Source organism: Ovis canadensis, chromosome 12, assembly GCF_042477335.2.
Source record: "Ovis canadensis isolate MfBH-ARS-UI-01 breed Bighorn chromosome 12, ARS-UI_OviCan_v2, whole genome shotgun sequence".
Lineage (NCBI taxonomy): Eukaryota > Metazoa > Chordata > Mammalia > Artiodactyla > Bovidae > Ovis > Ovis canadensis.
This window is the reverse complement of record NC_091256.1, coordinates 54914725-54937855: the sequence shown is the minus strand read 5'-3', so window position 1 is coordinate 54937855 and position 23131 is coordinate 54914725. Positions and strand designations below refer to the sequence as shown.

The 23131-nt window shown below is 48.5% G+C and overlaps 1 protein-coding gene across 3 annotated transcripts in view; it reads right to left on the bottom strand.

The window, feature by feature from the left end:
• Window positions 1-2948: 2948 nt before the first annotated feature.
• SLC2A5 (solute carrier family 2 member 5) overlaps window positions 2949-23131 on the bottom strand; it is a 55174-nt gene continuing 34991 nt past the window's right edge. For 2 of the 3 annotated variants that reach the window (XM_069545771.1, XM_069545772.1), the window contains exons 2-12: window positions 21834-21932; window positions 21042-21202; window positions 14116-14240; window positions 9639-9791; window positions 5748-5873; window positions 5444-5631; window positions 5217-5327; window positions 4477-4578; window positions 4115-4190; window positions 3518-3645; window positions 2949-3426 (exon numbers count right to left, since the gene is read on the bottom strand). In XM_069545771.1, the coding sequence (XP_069401872.1) occupies window positions 3256-3426; window positions 3518-3645; window positions 4115-4190; window positions 4477-4578; window positions 5217-5327; window positions 5444-5631; window positions 5748-5873; window positions 9639-9791; window positions 14116-14240; window positions 21042-21202; window positions 21834-21932 (1440 nt within the window). In that variant the 3' untranslated portion in view covers window positions 2949-3255. The remainder of the gene's footprint in view (window positions 3427-3517; window positions 3646-4114; window positions 4191-4476; window positions 4579-5216; window positions 5328-5443; window positions 5632-5747; window positions 5874-9638; window positions 9792-14115; window positions 14241-21041; window positions 21203-21833; window positions 21933-23131) is intronic. The other variant, XM_069545774.1, reaches the window with a different exon arrangement.

The following is a 23131-nucleotide window of genomic DNA, read 5'->3' as shown; positions in this document are numbered from 1 at the left end:
GATACATCTTGGCTGAGGAGTGCCTGCACACCTCACATCTTGGGTGGGGATGACCGTGCACATCCGGGGAGGTAGAAGGCCTCCTTGGGTGATGGAGGTGGCCAGCCATGAGAGAGCCTGTACAAGCACCAGCCTGATGCAAACATCCTGAAGCGAGAGAGGGCTGACCATGGTTTGGGGAGTGACGAGAGGTCGGTGGAGTTGGAGCAGAAAGGGAGAGGAAGGAGGTAGCAGGCACATAGGTACTGAGCAGGCTGAGAGGACTGGGGGTTTTATTCTGAACATAATGGGAAGTCATTGGCTGACTTGAGTCAGACTGTCCTGGACTAATTTGCAATTTAAAGAGTCATTTTACATTAGAAAATATCAGGAGAAGGGAGGTCTTCCTTCTAGGCATCTTTCGTGGGAGATGAGCTCCCCATCTCAACAGGTCCAAGAATGTTAACTGTCTTCTTGCCAAAGCTGCCACTCAGTTCCCCAAGCCACTTCCTATCGGCCCCAGTTAGAAACCTGGCAGGGACCCCAGACCTGTGGAGGCTCCGGAATCCCACCGAGTCTCGCTGAGTTCTTGCTCTCATCTGCCCCACCACCACCCCCCTGCACTGCTGGCTTTGCAGAGCCCTCATTATTCTTCTCCAGTAGGCCTCCCTCCCCAAGTCCCACCCAGTCTTGTTACTGCCATGGACGTCCCTGAAACTCAACAGCCATCTAAAGCCAGACTCATCTTCAGGACAAGGTTCAGGCTCAGTGTGGCTCACAGGGACCCACAGAATCTTGTTCAGGCTTTCTGCCTTCACTTTCACAGCAAGCGATCCGGCCTTCCCCTCAACCCCTCCGCATGTCTCTGTGCCCTTCCTCACCTGGCACAACCATCCTCTCCCCTGTGGCATCTTCTCCACCTGGAGAAATCCTTTTTGTCTTTCCTAAGTCCCCATCTTCCTTCTGTGCAGCCATAGCATCAGGCCCATACCTTTCTTCTGTTGTATTTGACTAACCCATAGAAATCCACGGATCTGTAAATATTCCTATGTGTAGCCATCTGTGTCTATATTCGGCTAAACCACATCTCCAACTCTAGTCTATTACCATGTGGACCATCCTAAACCCTCTCTCTTGGCTTATCTGTAATTTCCACTGCAACAATGAGCTAGTTCCCAGCACCTGCCATCCACTTACTTGTTAAATCCATTTATGTGTATAGTGATCTCTCACTGTATTTTATCTGTGGGTTTATTTGTCTTCCAGATCAATGCTTATTCCCAAGCACTGAAAAATAACTAAGTGCTTAACACAAGTCAGGCACTGGCTTCCCTAGTGGCTCAGCAGTAAGAATATGTCTGCAAGGTAGAGACATGTATTCAATCCCTGGGTTGGGAAGATCCCTTGGAAAAGGAAAGGGCAACCTACTCCAGTAATAAACCCACTTCCAGGGCCTGCAAAATCCCATGGAAGAGGAACCTGGTGGGCTATGATCCATGAGGTTGCAAAAGAGTTGGACATGATTTAGTGACTAAACTACAACTGATTTAAACACTACAAGCATATTATTTACTTCTCACAACCAACCATATGAGACATTTATGATTAGCTCATCAGAAGAAAGTGTTAGTTGCTCAATCGTGTCTCACTCTTTGAGACCCCATGGATTGTAGCTCACCAGGCTCCTCTGTCCATGGGATTCTCCAGAAAGAATACTGGAATAGGTAACCATTTCCTTCTCCAGTGGATCTTCCAGACCCAGGGATCAAACACAGTTCTCCTGCATTAGACAGATTCCTTACCATCTGAGCCACCAGGATTTCGCAGGTGGCACTATTGGTAATGAACCCATCTGCCAATGCAGGAGACACAAGAGACTCCAGTTCAATCCCTGGGTTGGGAAACTCCCCAGAGAAGGAAATGGCAACCCACTCCAGTATTCTTGCCTAGAGCATCCTATGGACAGAGGAGACTGGCAGTCTATAATCCACAGGGTCACAGAGTGTTGGGACACAAGCGAAGTGACTTAGCATACAACAGAAGAGAAAAATCGAGGTACAGAAAAACCAAGGTGGTCGCCCAAGCTGCACAATTACTAAATGACAGAACCAAGGTTGACTCCAGAGAATAGATCCACAGAATCATGAACTCCAGGGCCTCTCCTGGGTCAGGCGTCCTCCAGGTAGCATGAGCTGAGTTAATAATGGCATAGCTCCTTCGCTTCTGACAGTCCAGCCTTGTTGCTCCTCAGTGTTGGGAGCCGCTATCTACAGTTGTTTTCTCTGCCCCCTCACACTGTAGGTCCCTGCAGCAGAAGGTAAGGATGGTTCAATCACAGCATTGTGCTTTTTAATTCATTTGGGCCCTCACTACTTTTGTAAGTCATGGAACACACCACCTGGGGAATCCCCATTTCACCCCCAAGAAAGTTGCTCCCAACTCCACCTCTGTCCCACCCTGCCCCTGGTCTCTACCTCCCAACTCCCGGGAGATTTCACATCCTGCCAGAGGCCTTTCAGTAGGTGGTCCCTACACTTTCCTTTCCCATGCCTTGGTTTCATCCACCATTTTGTATATGCCCTCTTCACACACGCACACCTCTAAGAAAAGCCTCCAGCTCTGCCATGTGTTTGGGGGCACTCCCTCCTTCTCCCTACTCTCTTCTCATCTCATCTTCAGGACCCCTCAGTGCTCACTACGCACCTGAAGACATGCAGAAGTTTCCTCAATCTTAAATTTTAAAAATCACAACGTTGTAACCACCTCATCTCTCACTTCTCCCCTTCTTTCAGCAAGTATTGTTCGAGGGCCTCTTCCATACCAGGCTCTTCAAGGCAGTGGGGATTCCAGGATAAACAAAGCTGGGCAAACCCCTGCCCTCAAGGGGCTGACACTTTAGTGCAACCAAGCTACTTGGAGGAGCAGGGAATGCCCCCACCTTCTACCTGCTCACAGAAACACAGAACATCTTGGTGAAAAGTGATTATATTTGTCTTATTGAGTATACAGAAGCAATGCCATGGTCCTGTAATACCAGGATGGTTGAGGGACAGCTGCCCACCATGTGTCAGGGTTGGTGATAGGTCAATCTAGAAAGAGACAGCCTGGCTTTAAGAACTGCACAGAAGCCCTTTGGACAGTCCCATCAGTGCCTGCATTCCATGCTGAACTTGTCCTTATTCTGGATTCATAGAGTAGGAGAGAAGGTCTACACAGATCCTATTGATGGGCTCCTCCTCTCAAGTGTCTGCCTTGCAGTCGAGGGTGGAAACTCCTTTAGCTCCTCTTTTCTGGGTGCACCCCTGGCACTTTGTTCATCTTGATGAAGATCTGATTGATTTCTACGAAGGTCTTGGACTTGGTTTCCGGGATGATCAGGAAGATGTAGACGGTGGTGAGAAGACATACCACAGCAAAAATGACGAAACTGTAAGCTCCAAGGCCCACCTGTGGGAGGGGAGAGGGTCCACATGTTTGAAAAGGTTATCAAGACACTGCTTGAATGTCTTGTGCCTCTGGGGCCCTGGATCACACTTACTTGGATGAATGGGAAGACCAAGCCCACAGTGAAGTTGGAGAGCCAGTGAACAGTACCCGCCACCATGTAGGCAGCTGGCCGGGAGGACTGCAGGAAGATCTCAGTGACGAGCAGTGCGGGGATGGGACCTGAGGAGGAACAGGGATAGCTGACTTCTCTGTTGGCCAAGCAAGCCCACCACGGGTCCTGGAGCCCTACCCATGTAAGGTTCCAGAGGCCTCCGGCTCAAGGCAGAGCAAGTGTGTCTCCAGGACTCCTGATCTTGCGGAGAAGCAGTGTGAGAAGGCATCTACCAAGAGTCGGGCACAATAGGTGACATCCTGTGATGTCCCCAAAAGGGGTCCATGACCATCCATAAAGATCTCTGCCCACCACATACATGGGCACTGTGTTCCAGCCTACACAGGCTGCTCTACTGTCCTCCCTCTTGTCATGCTCTGCCCAAACCCCTCAGCCGCAAGAATGTAGCACAGAAGCCATTCAGGGCCGAATCTAGCCCTCCCTGGAGCCTCTCTAAGGAGCTCAGACCAGAAGTTTCTAAGCTGGTGGTACAGAAGAGGGGCAGTGAAACCATTGAATCAGCTCTGGGGTACATACTGGGCCCAAGGGCATGCCCTATGACGTAGGAGATGACACAGGCGATGCTGACATAGGGCATCCAGGATATCACGTCCTGTGGAAAGGAAAAAGAGCTGAATCACACCCAAAGCAGAGACAACCTGGGTTGGGACCATCAGGACTCTTGTCTCCCAGAGGGCCAGTCGCTCTGCCTGAGTTGGGAAGGAGGCCCCCTGGCACCTTCTTCAACAGGCAGCGCCACCTGCATGCCTCTGGAATATCCACTGTAAATGAACTGGGGCAGGTGGAGGGCTGACCCCAAGCAGCTGACTCATCGTGATGATAAGCATGCACAGAAGGGCCCAGGTGGATGGCTGCACCCCAGGCCCCGCCTTCCTCACCTGCATAGCCAAGGCACCCGTCAGCACGCAGCAGGCAGTGAAACAGACAGAGAAGCCCAGGAGGAGTAGGAATCTCCTCCCCATAAGTTCCACCACGAAAATCTGGAGGGAAAGGGTGAGGAAAAGTGGGAGGCTCAGCAGGCTGTGGCGCCACCCCAAGCCCCGCCACTTCCCTGCCCCGACGGGCCTTTCTGGGCAGCCCCACTTCCATGTTCCACACAACACCTTTCTAAAGGGGCAGCTACACTCCAGTATTCTTGCCTGGAGAATCCCACGGACAGAGGAGCCTGGTGGGCTACAGTCCATGGGGTCGCAAAGAGCCAGACATGACTGAGTGAGTGAGCACGGCACAATGAGAGCTGGGTGGGCTGTGCACCCACCTTCTCGTGTGTGTGTGTGTGTGTGTGTGTGTGTCCTTGAATGGCCAGTCCAGGGGCCCTGTTTATCACACGGCGGCCCTGGCACAGGTAGTGACCCCCAATGTATAAGACTGGAGAAGAGCCACCTCTCACAGGGTAGCTTCCAGCATAGTGGGTGGGGTCTCCATCTTTGGGAGTCATAGGCTGCCCATCAGGAGAGACAGGCTGTCATCTGAGGACAGCCCAGAAGTTAGAGATGAAGGGACCAAGGGGCACATTGCCACCCAGATCTCGGCTCCTTCCTGGGCTGAGACCACCTGCCCCCTCAAGGTGCCCTCCATCCCTGGTGGCAGACGGGGACTTGGCTTCTGGGATACTCACGGCGCAGACAGTTATCAGCACGTTGACAGCACCAGTGCCTGCCGTCACATACTGGACATCGTCCTCTTTCACCCCGGCGCTCAGGTAAATCTGGTCTGCGTAGTAGTAGATCTAGAAGGAAACCGAGGTGAGGCCTGCCAGGCCACCACCTGGACCTCTCGGGGTGTCCCCCGCACCCGCCATTGTCCAGGCCGAGCTCCACCCCCACCCCAACACCTGCTCCCTACCGCATTCACTCCGGAGAGCTGCTGGCCCGCCATGAGGACAATGATGGAGATGACCTGCCACCGCAGGGACCTCATCTTGAACAGCTTCAGCACGGAGATGAAGCCCGCAGCCTTCTCAGCCCTGTCCTCCTCCAGGATCTCCTCTATCTCCGCGTCCACATCGTGCCAGCCACGCAGCCTCCTCAGAGCTGGGGGGAGCGAGCAGAGGGCGAGTCATGGCCTGGACCACGGTGCCCACCCCCATCCCTCCTGAAAAGATGCTGGAACCTCAGTCCCTTGTCCTCGACTCAAGGGAAAGCCTCACCGCGTTTGGCAGCTTCTTCATCTTTCTTCTGAATCAGCAGATACCTGGGGCTCTCAGGGAAGAAGGGCAGGAAGAGGAGCTGCAGCACGGCGGGGATCCCAGTCAATCCAAGGAGGATGGGCCAGCCTGCAAGGAAACCAGTGTGACCAGAGAGCTGATCCCAGCGCCCCAGACCCGGCCTCGCTCCAGCTTGCCTCTGCCTCCAGCCAGGTGGAGCCCTGTTGGCTGCTCTGGCCTTTTATCCTGATTGGTTATCTTTGGGTCTGGAACACAGGGGATGGGGACAAGATCTTGTCTTTTTCATTCCTGGGTCTGCCAACCCCTAGGATGGTACCTAATGAAGAGTGGCCACTCTAAACAGTTAGAGAACGGATAATGATGAATAACTACTGCCCACCTACCCTGGGGTTGCAATGAGTCAGACACGACCTGAGCAAACGAGCTCAGGTGTGCTCTGTAGTACACCTACCAGCTGAACAAAGTGAAAAATTCAGATGATATCAAGTGCTGGTGAGAATGTGGGCAGGTGGGAAGTCTCCACATGCTGTGTGGACATGTGGCATCTTTAGGAGATGGTCTAGCAGGAGCTAGTGATGCTGGACACCACACAGGCTCTAACCGAGCAGTCGTGCTCAGCAGTGTGCCTGGGCCACCAGGATACCAGAAGGAGAATGGGCCAAGCAGCACTGATTAAGAAGGGAAACTCAGAAACAAGGCAAACCATCATCCATAAATGATGGTTCACTCATCAGGTGGAATTTTATACTGTGCTGAAAATGAAGCAAGTCAGGACAGGAGCCTGTCACACCAATGTGGTGTTTGGTGCAGCGTGGTTCCACACCATGTGGTCCCACTGTATTAAATCCAGCGACAGATATTAGCTCTATCTTCTAAAAAAGTGGTGACACTACAGGGAAGAACAGGGGCACAATGATAAGTGTTGGCACAACGGCTCCCTTTAGGGGTGAGAAGGCCATGATTGAGGGGCACACAGGGAGCCAGTCAGTTCTAGTTCTGGATCCACAAATGAACCATTGTTTATGGGCGATGGTTTGCCTTGTTTCTGGGTTTTCCTTCTATAATCAGTGCTGCTTGGCCCATTCTCCTTCTGGTATCCTGGTGGCCCCCGCACACTCCTGAGCACGACTGCTGGGTTAGAGCCTGTGTGGTGTCCAGCATCACTAGCTCCTGCTAGACCACCAATAAAAATGGTTAAATAGGGCATCCCTGGTGGCTCAAGATGGTAAAACGTCTGCCTGCAATGCGGGAGACACGGGTTCGATCCCTGGGTCGGGAAGATCCCCTAGAGAAGGAAATGGCACCCCACTCCAGTATTCTTGCCTGGAGAATCCCATGGACTGAGGAGCCTGGTGGGCTATAGTCCACGGGGTCGCAAAGAGTTGGACACGACTGAGCGACTTCACTTTCAGGGCTTCCCTGATGGCTTAGTGGAGGAGAGTCTGCCTGCCAATGCAGGAGATACGGGCTCCCTCCCTGGATGGGAGGATTCCACATGCGGTGCAGCAACTAAGACCATGGGTCACAACTGCTGAGCCTGTGCCCTAGAGCCCAGGAGCTGCAACTACTGAAGCCCATGCACCCTATAGCCCGTGCTCCGCAATGAGAAGCCAGTACATCGCAACAAGAGAGGAATCTCTGCTCACTGCAACTAGAGAAAAGCCCGGGCTGCAACGAAGACCCAGCACAGCTAAAAATAAATATATAAATAAAACTATTTAAAGTAACTGAATGAGTGGTTCAGGCTCCTTCTAGGAGCTGTGAATGCCTGACTCACTCCCTCTTCTCCTAGGATTTGCAGAAAGTGATAAGCTTGGACATCTGTGTGCCAGGCACTATTATGATTACTTTTCACCTGTAGCCCACTCCCTGTCACAGCAACCTCAGATGGCAGGTACCAGAGTCAACCTCATTTTACATCTGCCAACACTGAGGCATGGAGGGTGCAGCTCCCTCACCCCAAGATGAGTTATTTGGGAGAAAAGCTGAGATAGGAACTCAGGCATGTTGAAACCCGAACCACCATCCTCCCAAGCTCCTCCCACCTCTTGGCTCCAAATCCAGGGCCTAGCTGATCTGAGTTCCGCTTCCATCACCCTTGCATAGATTACAGCAAGCGTGGAACTGCCTGCCATTCGGGCTGCTGTCTGCCCTCTGGGGCCCCTCCCACCCACTACGTGAAATTCTTCTCACCAGGTCTCAGTGTCCCTGCCACATCCAGACACCTGGTTCTGATCTTGACCTACCCTGGACTTCATTGCAGCCTTTGTGCTATGGCTGCTCACCTCCTATGCCCCTCGCTTCCATAAACTCTGACACTCTTCTCTTCTGGCCTTCCTGCCTTTCTTCCTTCTTCAGTGAGCACCTATTATGTGCCATGAATTGTGCTGGAGATTCTAAGATGAGTCAGGCCAAGCCCTGCCCTCCATGCTCTGCCTGGGGGAGGTTGCAATGGCTGAATAGTCACAGTGAAGGATGGAGGGACAAAGTGAGAGGTCACCAGGATATCTGCAGCTCCCTGGTCGCACAAAGAAATTCACACTCCTGGCCTCTCTGCTCACACTGGAATGCTGGTCCTACTTCTCCCAGGGAAGAAGGGAGAAGTAGGGAAGCCCTGAAAGTGAAGTCACTCAATCATGTCTGGCTGTTTGTGACCCCATGGACTGTAGCCTACCAGGCTCCTCAGTCCATGGAATTTTCCAGGCAAGAATACTGGAGTGGGGTGCCATTTCCTTCTCCAGGGGATCTTCCTAACCCAGGGATCGAACCCGTGTCTCCCGCATTGCAGGCAGACGCTTTACCATCTTGAGCCACCAGGGATGCTCTATTTAACCGTTTTTATTGTGAGATATAACATATATGTGGATCCAGGGAGCCCAGGCCCTCTCTGAGCCCTCTCCCTGGGTGGACCTATGGCTCTTTCCCCACATATCACAGAGTACTTGAAAGGTGCCAGGGTTTTCTGGGCCCTGCTGGCTGGTTATGTGCCATCACTGGGAGACAGGAACCTAGCTGCTTCACTCCTGGTCCCAGATCCTTACAAGGGTGATTGTAAGGTGGAAGAGAGGATAGTTAAAACTCCGACCCAGGCCTGCACTGTCTGCATTTGTGTCCTAACAACACCTTGGACATGTGATACAATCTTTCCCGGCCTCAGGGTCTACAGCTGTAAAATGGGTACAGTAACAGTACATGCTCATAGGTTGTTTGGAAGATTAAATGAATTAATATAAAAGGCTTTGTGTCTGGCCCATGACAAGTACTTTATATGTTTTGATTGGTGCTTTATTAATGGTGATTTCCCTTCAGAGTTTTGAGACCTAAGACAAAGAAAGGGGAAGTCATGCAAACACAGTGACAGTTATGAGTTACTGTGCACCTACTATGTGCCAGGCGCCAGGATCGTGGGGCAAGGGGTGTGGCTCTGGAGTCCAGGTCTGGGGTGGATGCTGGCCCTGAGACTCACCACCACCTCCACGGGGGCTGGGTCTTGTGACCCTCTTTCCTGGTCTGCAGTGGGATGACCACAAGTCCCTGGGCAGCTGAGTTGCCAGGAGGCCCCAGTGCAGGGGTGCTGGAAGCCTTAGACATAGAGTCTGGCACCCTGGCTGCCTTCATTACTGTGCCCCGGGTCTAGCAGCCACTCAGACAGCAGCTCAGCCTGCTCCCTCAAAGCCCTCTCCTATGTGTCCCAAGAGGGGCCAGAGAACATCGTTCTATGTGTCCCCACCAACCTGTTCAGGCCTGCTCAGCACAACCACCACCTCCGCCCTGTGGGCTCAGGGCTCTGCAGTGCTGAGCCCTGCCTCATGGTTTACAGAAAAGACCAGCTCATAGGAGCGGCCTAATGGTCTGGAGGCATCCCGAACTCACCTTCTTCGTTTGCCAGGAGACTCCGAAGACCAAAGATCTGGGCCACAAGGATTCCGATGGTGATAAAGAGCTGGGGCACCACCCCCAGGGCACCCCTCCAGTTCTTAGGGGCCAGCTCCCCTAAGTACATGGGGACAACATTGGAAGACAGACCTGGGAGAGGGGGTGGAAGTAAAGACACGATCTGGAAACAGTGGTCTGGCAGAGACAAGCTGTGTCTTCAAATACATTTATTTTCCTTGGCAATCACATCGTCGTCGTGCTCAGTCGCTAAGTCACGTCCGACTCTTTGCAACCCCAAGGACTGTAGCCGGCCAAGCATCTCTGTCCATGAGATTTTCAAGAATACTGGAGTGGGTTGCCATTTCCTCCTCCAGGGGACCTTCCCCACCCAGGGATCAAACCCATGTCTCCTACATTGCAGGTGGATTCTTTACCACTGTGCCACCTGGGAAGCCCTTAGCAATCATAATAGTTGGGCTGAAACTTTCTCAAAATTACAAGAGTAAGCAAACATCACCTTTTGCAATTCTTAGTCCTTTAGACATTAAGAGAAAATGGCCTGATAGAAGAAGTTCAGTGTTGTAGCTTCCAGACTGGTGTCACCTGGGGACACAGGCCAGCAGGACCACAGGAATTCCCTCCCTACTGGTGTGGTTTCGGAGAGGAAAAGCCCAGGTGTGTTCTGGACAATCTCTCCTCTCTTGCTCCTTGTGAGGGAAAACCTGTTAACAAAAGGCCTGCCCGCCAGCTTGACTTTCTTATTTATACAATAAGCTGATGCACAGACATTGAAGTATAAGCTTTATTTTTCAATAAGGGCTGATAGTGGTAAAGAATCTTCCTGTCAATGCAGGAGACCTAGGTTTGATCCCTGGGTTGGGAAGATCCCCTGGAGAAGGGAATAGCAAACCACTCCATGGGGTCGCAAAGAGTCAGACACAACTGAGCATAATACACCATTAGGCATTACCAAAAAAAAACAAAAAACAAAAAACAAAAACACTTCAATATTTATTGCGGACCAGTATTTATTGCGGCTTTCTTGGTGGTTCAACGTAAAGAATCCTGAGCCTGGTGGGCTACAGTCTATGGGGTTGCAAAGAGTCGGACCCGAGAGTGACTAATACTCAATACCAACTGTATTCTGGGATTTGTGTAAGGTCTGAACTGTTTCTGAATCCTCAGTATTTGAACTTGTCAGTTTTCCTGTCTTACTACAGTCTGACCCCCTTATGAATAGCTGGAATTTAATTTTATAGACTCCAAAGTATTTTCACATGTATTATCTCATTTAATTCTCAGAGAAGCCCGATGAGAGGTTGAGGATCTGGGAAGGTCAGATGGGTTGTTGTTCAGTCACTAAGTCATGTCTGACTCCTGCAGCACTCCAGGCTTCCTTGTCCTTCACTATCTCCCAGAGTCTACTCAAGCTCATGTCCATTGAGTCGGTGATGCCATCCAACCATCTCATCCTCTGCTGCCCTCTTCTCCTCCTGCCCTCAATCTTTCCCAGCACCTGGGTCTTTTCCAAAGAATCAGCTCTTCACATCAGGAGGCCAAAGTATTGGAGCCTCAGCTTGAGCATCAGTCCTTCCAATGATTATTCAAGGTTGATTTCCTTTAGGATTGACTGGTTTGAGCTCCTTGATGGGTTGTCACTGTTCCAAACACCGTACACAGAGCCAGAGGCAAGATGATGCTCAGCAAGACGTGGGGTCTGAGAGGGAGGCTCTGACCACAGGGAGACCAAGGGAAAACGTGTGGGGTGAGGGGAGGCTGGAGCTGCTGGTGACAGGAGGGTGTCTGACAGCCCTGAGATAGGACACTGATGGCCAAGTTTTCAAGCTCTGCATTCTGCCCAAGGACATCTCTGCTCAGTATTTTAAAAAGGACATCATCTTTCATTAATTAATATCAATTCTTTCTGATTTTCAGAGCAAAGAGGGACAGTCTTTAGAGCAGCTCTTAGATGTCTTGTGGGTGGGTGGGGAGGGACTCTGCAGGCCCAGTGCCCAAAGGGCTGTGGAGGAACTGAGGCCCTGAAGTGCCCACTCATCATTCAGGCCCTAGTGACCTCATCTCAAGGCCAAGTGCTTCGCAGCTTAATAAGAGCAACACTGGAGAGACAAACACTGGAGGCTGTGAAGAGATCGGGTTCCCCAAATGCTGGTAGAGAAGTGACTTTCAAAGTTTAAATTCCATTAGTGAAAGTGTTTTTATCAAAGACCTTGACTAACAGCAAACCAGCTAACTGAGCATCTGGGGGTCTGAGCTGCACTCACCCTGTACCCCTTGGTTAGAGTGGCCACTTACTTCATTTATAGGAGTGTCAAAGTACCACAGAGTTTGATGACACCCTTTCTGGACTTTTCAGGAAAAACATGAAGAAATGAATGGCAAATGGATTAGGCTTCCACTAGAGTTCTCCAAGTATGACCTAAGGACACAGGGGTTCCTGACACCTGGGGTTCTGTGAGATCAAAACTATCTTCAGAACCATCCTAAGATATTAGTTGTCCTTTTCATTCTCCTTCTCTGATGAGTTTTTCAGCAATCCCACACCTGCTGACATCACACCAAGAGAACACAAAAGTAGGTTTGAGACTGGCTATCTTCTATTTAGCCAGACATTTAAGAGATTTGTGAAAATGTAAAGCAATACCACTAAATTTTTTTGGTCTTAGAATTATTTTCATAAAGACATGTAATGGGCTTATTATTGCTATTTTAAAATGAATTAATTTAAATTCTTAGTTGCAATTTCTAATGTGGTAAATATTGATCAAAATAACACATGTGAGCCAAAACTCCTTAGAATCCTCAATAATTTTATGAGTGTAGAGAGATGCTGAGGCCAAAACGTTTCAGAACTGCCAACTTGAAGTCACACTCATTTAAAAGCAAAGGTTGGTTGGGAACTCCCTGGTGGTCCAGTGGCTAGGACTCTGGGCTTTCACCACCAAGGGCCAGGGTTCAATCGCTGGTTTGGGAAACTAGCTCTCATATGTCATGCAGTGGCAGCCAAAAAAAAAAAAAAAAGCAAAGGTTGAAATATCAAACTGATTTGTAGAGCCTAATTTTTTTGGAATCAACTCTGAATTTTGGCTGTAAATAGTAATGTTAACAGCACTTACCCATTGCCAACGACTTCTAGGAATCGTCTGTGTTTCATAAAGCTGAGCCCGGCTGCAGGAAAAACCCACAGGAGTGGGGCTGGGTGCCTTGCGGCTCCCGCCCAGACGGCAGATAAGTGTCCAGGCACTCTCAGGCATAGCCAGAATGAGGGCAGTTTGCCAGGGGACCCATTACCCCTTCTTTGAAGTGACTTCTTCTCTTTTAGGAACCTTGTTTTCCTCTTTATTCCCCCAGGTCTGCAATCCCTTTCCACTTCCTTCAATACTAGGCTCCTCCTCATCTTCTCTATTGTCAGTAACTCCAGGGAAGGGGTTTGCTAATGCCCAGGCAATTTATCGCTTCATCCCAATCCCCGTGTTTGGAAGGAGAATGAGTCACTTGATGATGCCAGAACCTGGGGTCGGGGGGAAAGGGCAGTGAGTGAGTGCCCAGAGGGCAGCATTTCCAGGGGTACCCACCTGTTGAGAGTCCTTTGGACAGCACGGAGATCAGAAAAGGAAATCAACCCTGAATATTCATTGGAAGGACTGACACTGAAGCTCCAATACTCAAAGTATTGGCCAAGCCACCTGATGTGAAGAGCCAACTCATTGGAAAAGACCATGATGCTGGGAAAGATTGAGGGCAGGAGAAGGTGGGGCATACAGGATGAGATGATTGGATGGTATCACTGACTCAACGGACATGAGTTTGAGCAAGCTCCCGGACTTGGTGATGGACAAGGAAGCCTGGAGTGCTGCAGTTCATGGGTTCGCAAAAAGTTGCACATGACTTAACAACTGAACAACCACCACCACCCTTGGGTCCCCATCCTGCAATGTATGGCTCTGAGAGTGGGCAGCTCTCTCCCTTTGACGACCCTTGCCCTTCTGCTTACAGAAGATGACAATGTGAAGGGAGGCCATGGCACGGCCAAAACCATGTGTCTTCAGTCTGAGGCATCATGGATGAGGGACTTTCCTATAACCAGGGCAGCCTGGCCTGGGCAGGATGACTCTGAAGCACTTACAGTCATCAACTCTTTTCTGATAGGGGGATTCTACATTAGATTGTTTCTCAAGTTTTTTGACCAGAACCCATAGGGCACAATATAGAAATACATGTTATGTCCAACTTGGTTCTCACATATGTATAAAGAATTGAAACAAAGTTTCAAAAGACAGTCCTTACCTTTCCTGCATGTAACACACATCCCCATAACACAGGGGCTTATGAGTCTATCCACAGCAGAGGTGCAGGAATAGCTTGAACCTACATGCTTTGGAGACCCCAGGTAGGTTCAGGTCCCAGAGGTCTGTTCTCCCTCCCCTTGACTATCCCAAGTCACAGAGTGGTTTACCTGCACATATTCCCACCAAGACCCTGGCCACAATGATCATCTCAAATGACTTGGCGAGGTCACTGAATCCCATTAAGAGCGCAGGCACGATGGAGAAGATGTTGTTGAACAGCAAGGTTCCTTTTCTGCAGAGGACAAAATACCAATTAGTTTGGTTTTAGGTTTCACTCACTCCTTTGACAAGTGTTTGCTGGGTCTCTACTCCATTACAGCAGTTGCTGTTGTGTTACACGCTTTGTTGTTGACCTAAGACAGATACAGGTCAAGTGGATGGCCTGATTCTCAGTGGGAGGAAATGTAAATGACTCCCAGGGGAGGACATCAGTGGCGCACACAGGGAAAGACTTAAATATTACAATACAGTAAAGGGGGAAAGGTGGAAGTACCGACATATTTCCTCTTCTTGGGCTCTAAAATCATTGCAGATGCCGACTGCAGCTGTGAAATCAGAAGACTATTGCTTCTCGGCAGGAAAGCTATGACAAACCTAGACAACGTGTTGAAAAACAGACATTACTCTGCTGACAATGGTCCATATAGCCAAGGCTATGGTCTTCTCAGCAGTCATGTTTGATTGTGACAGCTGGACCATAAAGAAGGCAGAACACCAAAGAATTGATGCCTTCAAACTGTGGTGCTGGAGAAGATTCCTGAAAGCCCCTTGGACAGCAGGGAGAGTAAACCAGTCAATCTTAAGAGAAATCAACCCCAAATACTTGTTGGAAGGACTGATGCTAAAGCTGAAGTCCGGTATCTGTCATCTGATGAGAATAGCTGACTCATTGGAAAAGTAACTGATGCTGCTAAAGATTGAGGGCAGAAGGAAAAGAGGGCATCAGAGGATGAGATGGCTGGACGGCATCACTGATGCAATGAACATGAACTTGGGCAAACTCTGGGAGATGGTAAGGGACAGGGAGGCCTGGTGTGCTGCAGTCCATGGGGTCACAAAGAGTCAGACACGACCGGGTGACTAAACAACAACAACAAAGGGGTTTGAAACCATAAACTACTGAGCTTTTAGTGTAGTCTTGAAATCCAAACTGGATAAGGACTTGGGAGGAAAAGTTTAGGCCAACCTCACTTATCAACACGGATGTGAAAATCCTAAGTGAATTATTAGCTGATCAAATTCAACAGTACAGATAAGAATCTTTCAGGACTTCCTTGTTGGCGCAGTGGATAAGAGCCTGCCTGCTAATGCAGGGGACTTGATCCTTGGTCCAGACACACTCCAATGCTGAGGCGCAGCTAAGCCCATGTGCCACAACTACTGAGCCTGCATGCTGCAGCTACTGAAGCCCAAGTGCCTAGAGCCCAGGCTCTGCAACAAGAGAAACCACCACAATGAGAAACTCTCACACCACAGTGAAGAACAGTGCCTGCTCACCGCAACTAGAGAAAGCCTAGGCAAAAACAACAAAGACAACCAATACAAGGAATATTTTCCCTGGTGGCTCAGCTGGTAAAGAATCTGCCTGCAATGCAGGAGGCCTTGGTTCAATCCCTGGGTTGGGAAGATCCCCTGGAGAAGGGAATGGTTATCCACTCCAGTATTCTGGCCTGGAGAATTCCATGGACTGTATAGTCCATGGGGTCGCAAAGAGTCAAGACACAACAGAGCGACTTTCATTTCCCCTTTTCAAGGTTAAAAACACCATATCTGGGTGGGGAAGATCCCCTGGAGAAGGCAGTGGCACCCCACTCCAGTATTCTTGCCTGGAGAATTCCATGAACAGAAGAGCCTGGTGGGTTACAGTCCATGGGGTCTTATAGAGCTGGACAGGACTGAGTGATCAACACCTTCACTTACATAAAAATGAGGGAACTTATGTGTGCTGATAAAGGGTATCCCCTAAAAGAGTGAGTGAGTGAAAGGTGCTCTCTCGTGTCCGACTCTTTTCGACCCCATGGACTTTATAGTCCATGGAATCTCCAGGCCAGAATATTGGAGTGGGTAGCCTATCTCTTCTCCAGCGGATCTTCCTGACCCAGGAATCAAACCAGGGTCTCCTGCATTGCAGGCAGATTCTTTATCAACTGAGCTATGAGGGAAGCCCATCCCTTAAAAAGAAGAAGAAAACAAACCCAACTTAGTGAAACTTACAAAGCATTCCCATTTAAGTCAAGATTGGACATGGACTTGGGCCCTGGAGAGCCAACAGCAAAGTGAAAGCTTCTCTTGGGCGTCCCCTTGCATCAGGCTTCCAGGAGTCCCCCAGCCACCACTCCCATTACCCCCCGGGAAGGAGCAGTACTATTACCGGACACACAAAACGATCCACCACATCCCACACAGACAGTACAGCTTCAGACAACAGGATTAGATAGAAGTTACAAAATATGTATTAAGTGAGTTGTGTCATAGGGCATACATGTACACCTATGGCTGATTCTTGTTGAGGTTTGACAGAAAACAACAAGATTCTCTAAAGCAATTATCCTTCAATTAAACATAAATTAATTGAAAAAATAAGGAGTCAAAGCATAGGATACGAAGAACAAGAAAGTATATAAAACAAAACTATTCAAAATAATAGCAAAAAAAAGACAGATCTTAAAAACAAAAACGAATACAAATTATAGAAATGAAAAATATAGTCATTGAAACAAAAATGCAGAAGATGAACTGCAGCAGAGGAGAGAATTAATGAATAGAAAGGCAAATCTGGGGAATTACATAGAAAGCAAGAGAGAGAGAGAGAGGAGGAGGAGGAAGAGGAGGGAAGTATGACAGATTAAGGTAGGGAGGATTATAATATCGTTGGGCTTCCCTGGTGGCTCAAACAGTAAAGAATTCACCTGCCATGCAGGAGACCTAGGTTCGATCCATGGTTCGGGAAGATACCCTGCAGAAGGGAATGGCTATCCACTCCGGTCTTCTTGCCTGGAGATTTCCACAGACAGAGGAGTCTGGCAGGCTACAGTCCATGGGGTCACAAAGAGTTGGACATGACTGAGCAACTAACACTTTCACTTTCATAATATCATTAGTCACAGTAGCCAGAGAGTGGAAGCAACCCAGACATCCATCAATGAATGAAAGAATAAACTAAATGTGGTATGTTCATACAACAGAGTATTATTCAGCCTTAAAATGAAAGAAATCCCAACATGTGCTACAATAATATTGTACTTTGAGGGCATCAGGCTATAGTGAGATGACCCAGTCACACAAGGACAAGTCTTACATGATTCCATTCATATGAGGTCCCTAGAGTAGTCAAATGCACAAAGACAGAAAATCCATTGGTGACTTAGGGGAAGAGAAGAAAGGGGAGTTATTGTTTAATGGGTACATGGTGTCCATTTTTGCAAGATGAGAAGTTATAGCGATGGATGGTGGTGATGGTTACACAACGATGTGAATGCACTTAATGCTGATAACCTACACAATTAAAATTTGATTAAAATGTTATACATACATTTTACCACATTTTTTTTCCCCTGCAGGATCTTAGTTTCCTGACCAACGATCAAACCCAGACCCCAGCAGTGAAAATGCCCACTCCTAACCACTGAACCACTGAGAGTTCCCACCATAACTTTTTAAATTTTTTAAAGAAGTCAAAAAGGCAACAACAACAACAAAGACACTGAGGAGTTTCCCGAAGAAAGAATATAGAAAATGGAGGAGAAAAAATATTCACAGAAATGATGGCTGAAAACTTTTCAGAGCAGAAGACATGAAACCTTAGACAAGCAACTAGAGTAACTTCTGGGATAAATAAATTAGCCATAGATTGCTCGTGAAAGAGAAGATTCAATAGTGTAAGGATGTCAGTTTTTCTCCAGTTAAATGATAAATCCAAAGTAATTCCAAGTAGAATCCTTTTTCAGGGATTTTGATCAACTGATGTTAAAATTAATACAGAAGAGGAAAGGAATATGAATAACATATTTTTGAAAGCAATTGATTTTTTTACATGAAAAAAACAAAACTGGCTTTCCCTCACCACTCACCCAGTAAATACAAAATTCCAGATCTATATGGGAAAGACAAAGTTGTAAAATTATTTTTTAAATTATTGAAGACTATCCGTATGACATCTGGTGTGTGCATGTGTGCTAAGTTGCTTCAGTGTGTCCAACTCTTTCCAACCCTATGGACAGTAGCCCACCAGGCTCCTCAGTCCATGGGTATTGCCATGCCCTCCTAGATATCTAGTAGGAAAGATTATTTAAGACACAAAAAGCAAAAGTTATGAATAACTTAAATGTAACCACTTGAACATTTAAAGATTTTGAATTTTTACTATATGGGGACTTCCCTGGTGGTCCAGTGGCTAAGGCTCCAAGCTAGCAATGAAGGGGCCCAGGTTCGATCCCTGGTCAGGGAACTAGATCCCATATGCTGCAACTAAAGATCCTGCATGCCACAACGGAGACCGAAGATCCCCCAAGCTGCAACTAAGACCCAGAACAGGCAAACAAATAAGTTAATTCATTAAACACATAACAAAAGTAAGCTTAAAAAATACTATATGCACAATTAAAAATAGAGCAACAGATTGAGAAGATATCTGTGCCTGAAATAACAGAGTCCAGTGTGGGCATTACTTACACATGCTTAGAGGTGCAATTTCCTCCCAGCTGTGTAATTCTGGGTAAGTTACAGCACCCCTCTTTGCCTGTTTTTCCCAAGTGTGAAAAGAGGAAGGGGCTTTTGTAAGAATCGGTGGATTTAATATCTCCTAAGCCAAAGAACTGATACTCTTGAGAGTATTTGGAGAAGACTCTTTGAGAGTCCCTTGGACTGCAAGGAGATCAAACCAGTCAATCCTAAAGGAAATCAGTCCTGAATATTCATTGGAAGGACTAATGCTGAAGCTGAAGCTCCAATACTTTGACCAACTGATGTGAAGTGCTGACTCATTGGAAAAGATCCTGTTGCTGGGAAGGCAGGAGAAGGGGCAGACAGAGGATGAAATGGTTGGATGGCATCACCGACTCTATGGACTTGAGTTTGGGTAAAGTCTTGGAGTTGGTTATGGACAGGGAAGCCTGGCATGCAGCAGCCCATGGGATTGCAGAGTTGGATACGACTGAGCGACTGAACTGAAGTGAATTGAATATCCCCTAAAAGCACTTAGGATAGAGCCTTGCACAGACGAACAAATCAATAAATTGTTAGCTTGCTACTGATATTTAAGGAATGCTGACAAATCTTTAAGAAAACCGCAAACAACTGAACAGTATTTATCACCTCTTCAGTTGGACTTGTAACTGTCAGCTCCATCTGCACACCAGACCGCTAGTCCTTCACTCAGGAGAAGCACCCTGCAGACCTGTGACCTGATTGATGTCCTGCCCCCTGGTGGTCCACAGGGAGAACTGTGCATCCAACACCAGACTGAGAAAGACTTCAGATCTTAGATCCCAATTCACAGCTTGTATGAGTCTACTCTCAGATTCTACTATTCCTGTGCATGTTTTTAATATATATATTTATATATAACTTGACTTATTTGTTTATTTTTGGCTGTGCTGAGTCTTCCTTGCTGCGAGCATTTTTCTCTAGTTGCAGTGAGGGGACTACTCTCTAGTTGTGGCTTCTCATTGCAGAGGCTCCTCTTGTTGGGAGCACAGGCTCTAGGGCGCGCGGGTTCAGTAGTTGTGGCTCCCAAGCTATAGGGCACAGGCTCAATAGTTGTGTCACATGGGCTTAGCTGTTCCTCAGCCTATGGGATCTTCTCAGATCAGGGATTGAACCTGTGTCTCCTGAGTTGGCAGGCAGATTCTTTACCTCTGAGCCACCAGGGAAGTCCTTTGATTCTTTTTGAAAAAGGCTGGGGAAGGAATCAAGTTGTAAAGTTGGGCCTTGACTCTTGAGCTCACTAGATCTGTGGCTGAGAATGGAGCCCTGACCTCAACCTGCCTCTGTGTGCCCATCCTCAGAGGGAGGAGGTTGGAGGGGAGGAACTCTTAAAAATATTATTCATAACAAGGCTGCTATCTCATGCCTGTGGATTTTTACCCAGGGAGTGGGGGGATCAAATACAGAATCTCTCATGTGTCTAGAGTTAGAGGCAAGATTTAAGCTCTGCTCTTAGCATTCATGACCCTCACAATAAGGGTCACCCTGGGACCACATGGTTTCACCCGGAAGGGCTCAACATTGATCTCAGCCATTGCAGAGTTTTGCAGGAATTTAACTTGGGCTACATTTTGCATATTACTGGACCCCCATGTAAAAGAACAGAGCAGGTTAGCTTATGTTCACTTAGGAGGCCGAGTTTAGGAGCATTAGGCCCCATGTCTTGGCCATGCTGTCCTACACTTGACTCTTCCAAAGGCCAGAAAGAAGTTGTGGTAAGATTTCAAGACAAGAGAAGGCAAGAGAGGGAGTGAGTCCTGATCTCTGAAGCACTCTCTGTTTTGTCCAAGCCCATCCCAGAGCCCAGAGAACCGTCACCCTCACCCACCTTCACCCTTGAGACCTTTATCGCCTAAGTCCCCAGAACACTTGGTCAAGGTCTTCTTCTTAACTCCATTAAGAAACAAAAATCATCACAGTGGTCATTACTTAATTTTACAATAATGATTTCTGCTTTAAGCTTAGCTTAAAAATTTTTTTTCCTTTTTTGAAACTTTCTTTTATATTGGAGTATAGCCGATCAACAATGTTGTGACAGTTTCAGGTGGACAGCAAAGAGACTGAGCCGTACATATCCACGTGTCCATTCTCTCCCAAACTCCCCTCCTATCCAGGCTGCCATGCTATGTGGCAGAGCAAAGCTCGCTGTGCCCAACAGTGTGCCCAGTTTAAATACCACAGTGTGTACATATCCATCCCAGACTCCCTAACTATCCCTGGCCTGGATCCTTTCCCCCTGGGAGCCATAAGTTTATTAGTCTGTGAGACTTTTTTTTTTTGGCCTGGGTTTTAAACTCTGATGGAGTCTGTGAGTCTCACTGCCTCTTACCTGCCTAGGTTATTCACCAAGCGGCCGACCATGAGAGAGCCGAGGAAGCCTCCGAAGGGAAACATGGACACAGTAACCGACCACAGCAAGGTCAAGTAGAACTCATTCATGTATTCACCGACTCTGTCATAGTAGGTATAGTTGTAGAAGTCTTTCATGAACTGGAGAGCAGAGCAAAGCAGAACACCAGAATCATTCGAGCTGGTTTGCAGAAAGAACAATGGAAGCTGTCGGGCCACCCGATGGGATGAGCTGGGCATGCGGACATCAACACGATGAAGTGGAGGAGAGGGAGTGAGGATTAAAAGCAATTAGCAGGGGGCACCCACGGGCCGGGGGCAGGAGGCTGCGAGGCCTCTGATAGGCAAAGCACTCAGGATGTTTCTAACCCCAGAAAGGAATGACTCCAGCGTTCCAATCACAGAATCAATGTCGGATGATCCCTTCCCCATCCAGCCCCTGCTGTGGATTGCCTGTCTGCAGAAGATCAGAGCCCTCTCAAACCTCCCCCGACCCACCCCTGAGGCCGGCCTGCCTTGTGTCCAGCCAGGCCTGGCTCTCCACAAGAATCTGAGGCTCGGGGACCTGGTGCAGCCCCACGGCCCCCTGCCTGCAGGTTCCTTGAGTCTGTGCTGCTGTCTCCTGGGTGTGACCCCTCCCTTCACTCGAGGCCCCACCGTGTGCCCTCAGCATGTGTGCAGCCCTACCCAAGCAGCCACCCAGACACCAGCTGCTCCAAACCCGCCTCTCTGCTCCCTGGGGGGCTGCACCTTGCCCACCACAGCGACCTACCTCAGAAGGAGAGTTAATAGTAGCCACGTTGTACCCATACTGGAAGGACGACCCAAAGGCAGCTATCAGTGTCGCCAGAACAATCACGGGTGTCAGCCTCTGCGGGAGACAAGATCACAGCTTCAGGTCAGGAAGCAGCCCGGGCTTCCAGGGAACTCAGGACTTACTCAGAGTCTTGTAGAAAGATGGACGTAATGGGACTTGAAGACCCATAGTCTTTCAACCACTCCATGTCTGGAACCCTACCCTCCACTCACCTGGGTAGAGCAGGTTTCCTTAACAGTAGCGCTTAGGCTTGGACAATCCTGTGTTGTCCTGAGCTGTCCTATGTGCACGGTAGGGACAGCCCTCCCCCATCTGTGACAACCTAAAAGTCTCCAGATGTAGCTAAATGTCCCTAGAGCAGGTGGGGACTCACCGCTGGTTGAGAATCACTGGGTCAGAACAAAACTGAAGGGTCACCTGTTCCAGCACTCCATCCAATGTCTGAGTTGCTTCTGTGACATTTCTGCTGTGGAGCTGCCTTGGCCTCCTGCAGCAAATGCACTCAAGTACTGCCTCCAATAGTGCTTGTGTGTTTAGTAGCTCAGGCGTGTGTTTGTGTTTAGTCGCTTGGTCATGTCCGACTCTTTGCCATCCCAAGGACTGCAGCCTGCCAGTCTCCTCTGTCCATGAGATTCTCCAAGCAAGAATACTGAAAGGGGTTGCCATTTCCTCTTCTAGGAGATCCTCCTGACTCCGGGACTGAGCCCACATCTCTTATGTCTCCTGCACTGGCAGGTGGTTTCTTTACCACTACGCCACCTGGGCTTCCCTGATGGCTCAGGGAGTTAAGAATTCACTTAACTCAGGAGATGCAAGAGATGTGGGTTTGATCCTTGGCTCAGGAAGATCCCCTGGAGGAGGAAATGACAACCCACTCCAGTATTCTTGTCTGAAAAATCCCAAGGACAGAGGAGCCTGGTGGGCTGTAGTCTAAAGGGTTGCCTCCGACACAAACTCCCTTAAAAATCAGAGAGAAAAAAATGTGACAATTTTTAATTATTTAGGGTCACTGATTCATTTCCTTTAACCTTTAGACTTTGCTATAAGAAGCAGAAAGCACAGTGAAAAAAATTTAAATATAGATTTCGGGGGACTCTTTAAACACACACATTCCGTGATATCCCCTTTAACCCTTGGGAAACTGAACACGCATTAAGTGGAAGGACCTTTGCTGTTAGAATCTATGGATCTCGGTTTGAATTTGCTCACTGCTACTTTCTGGCTTAATTTCTTTGATCTTCAATTTCCTCATC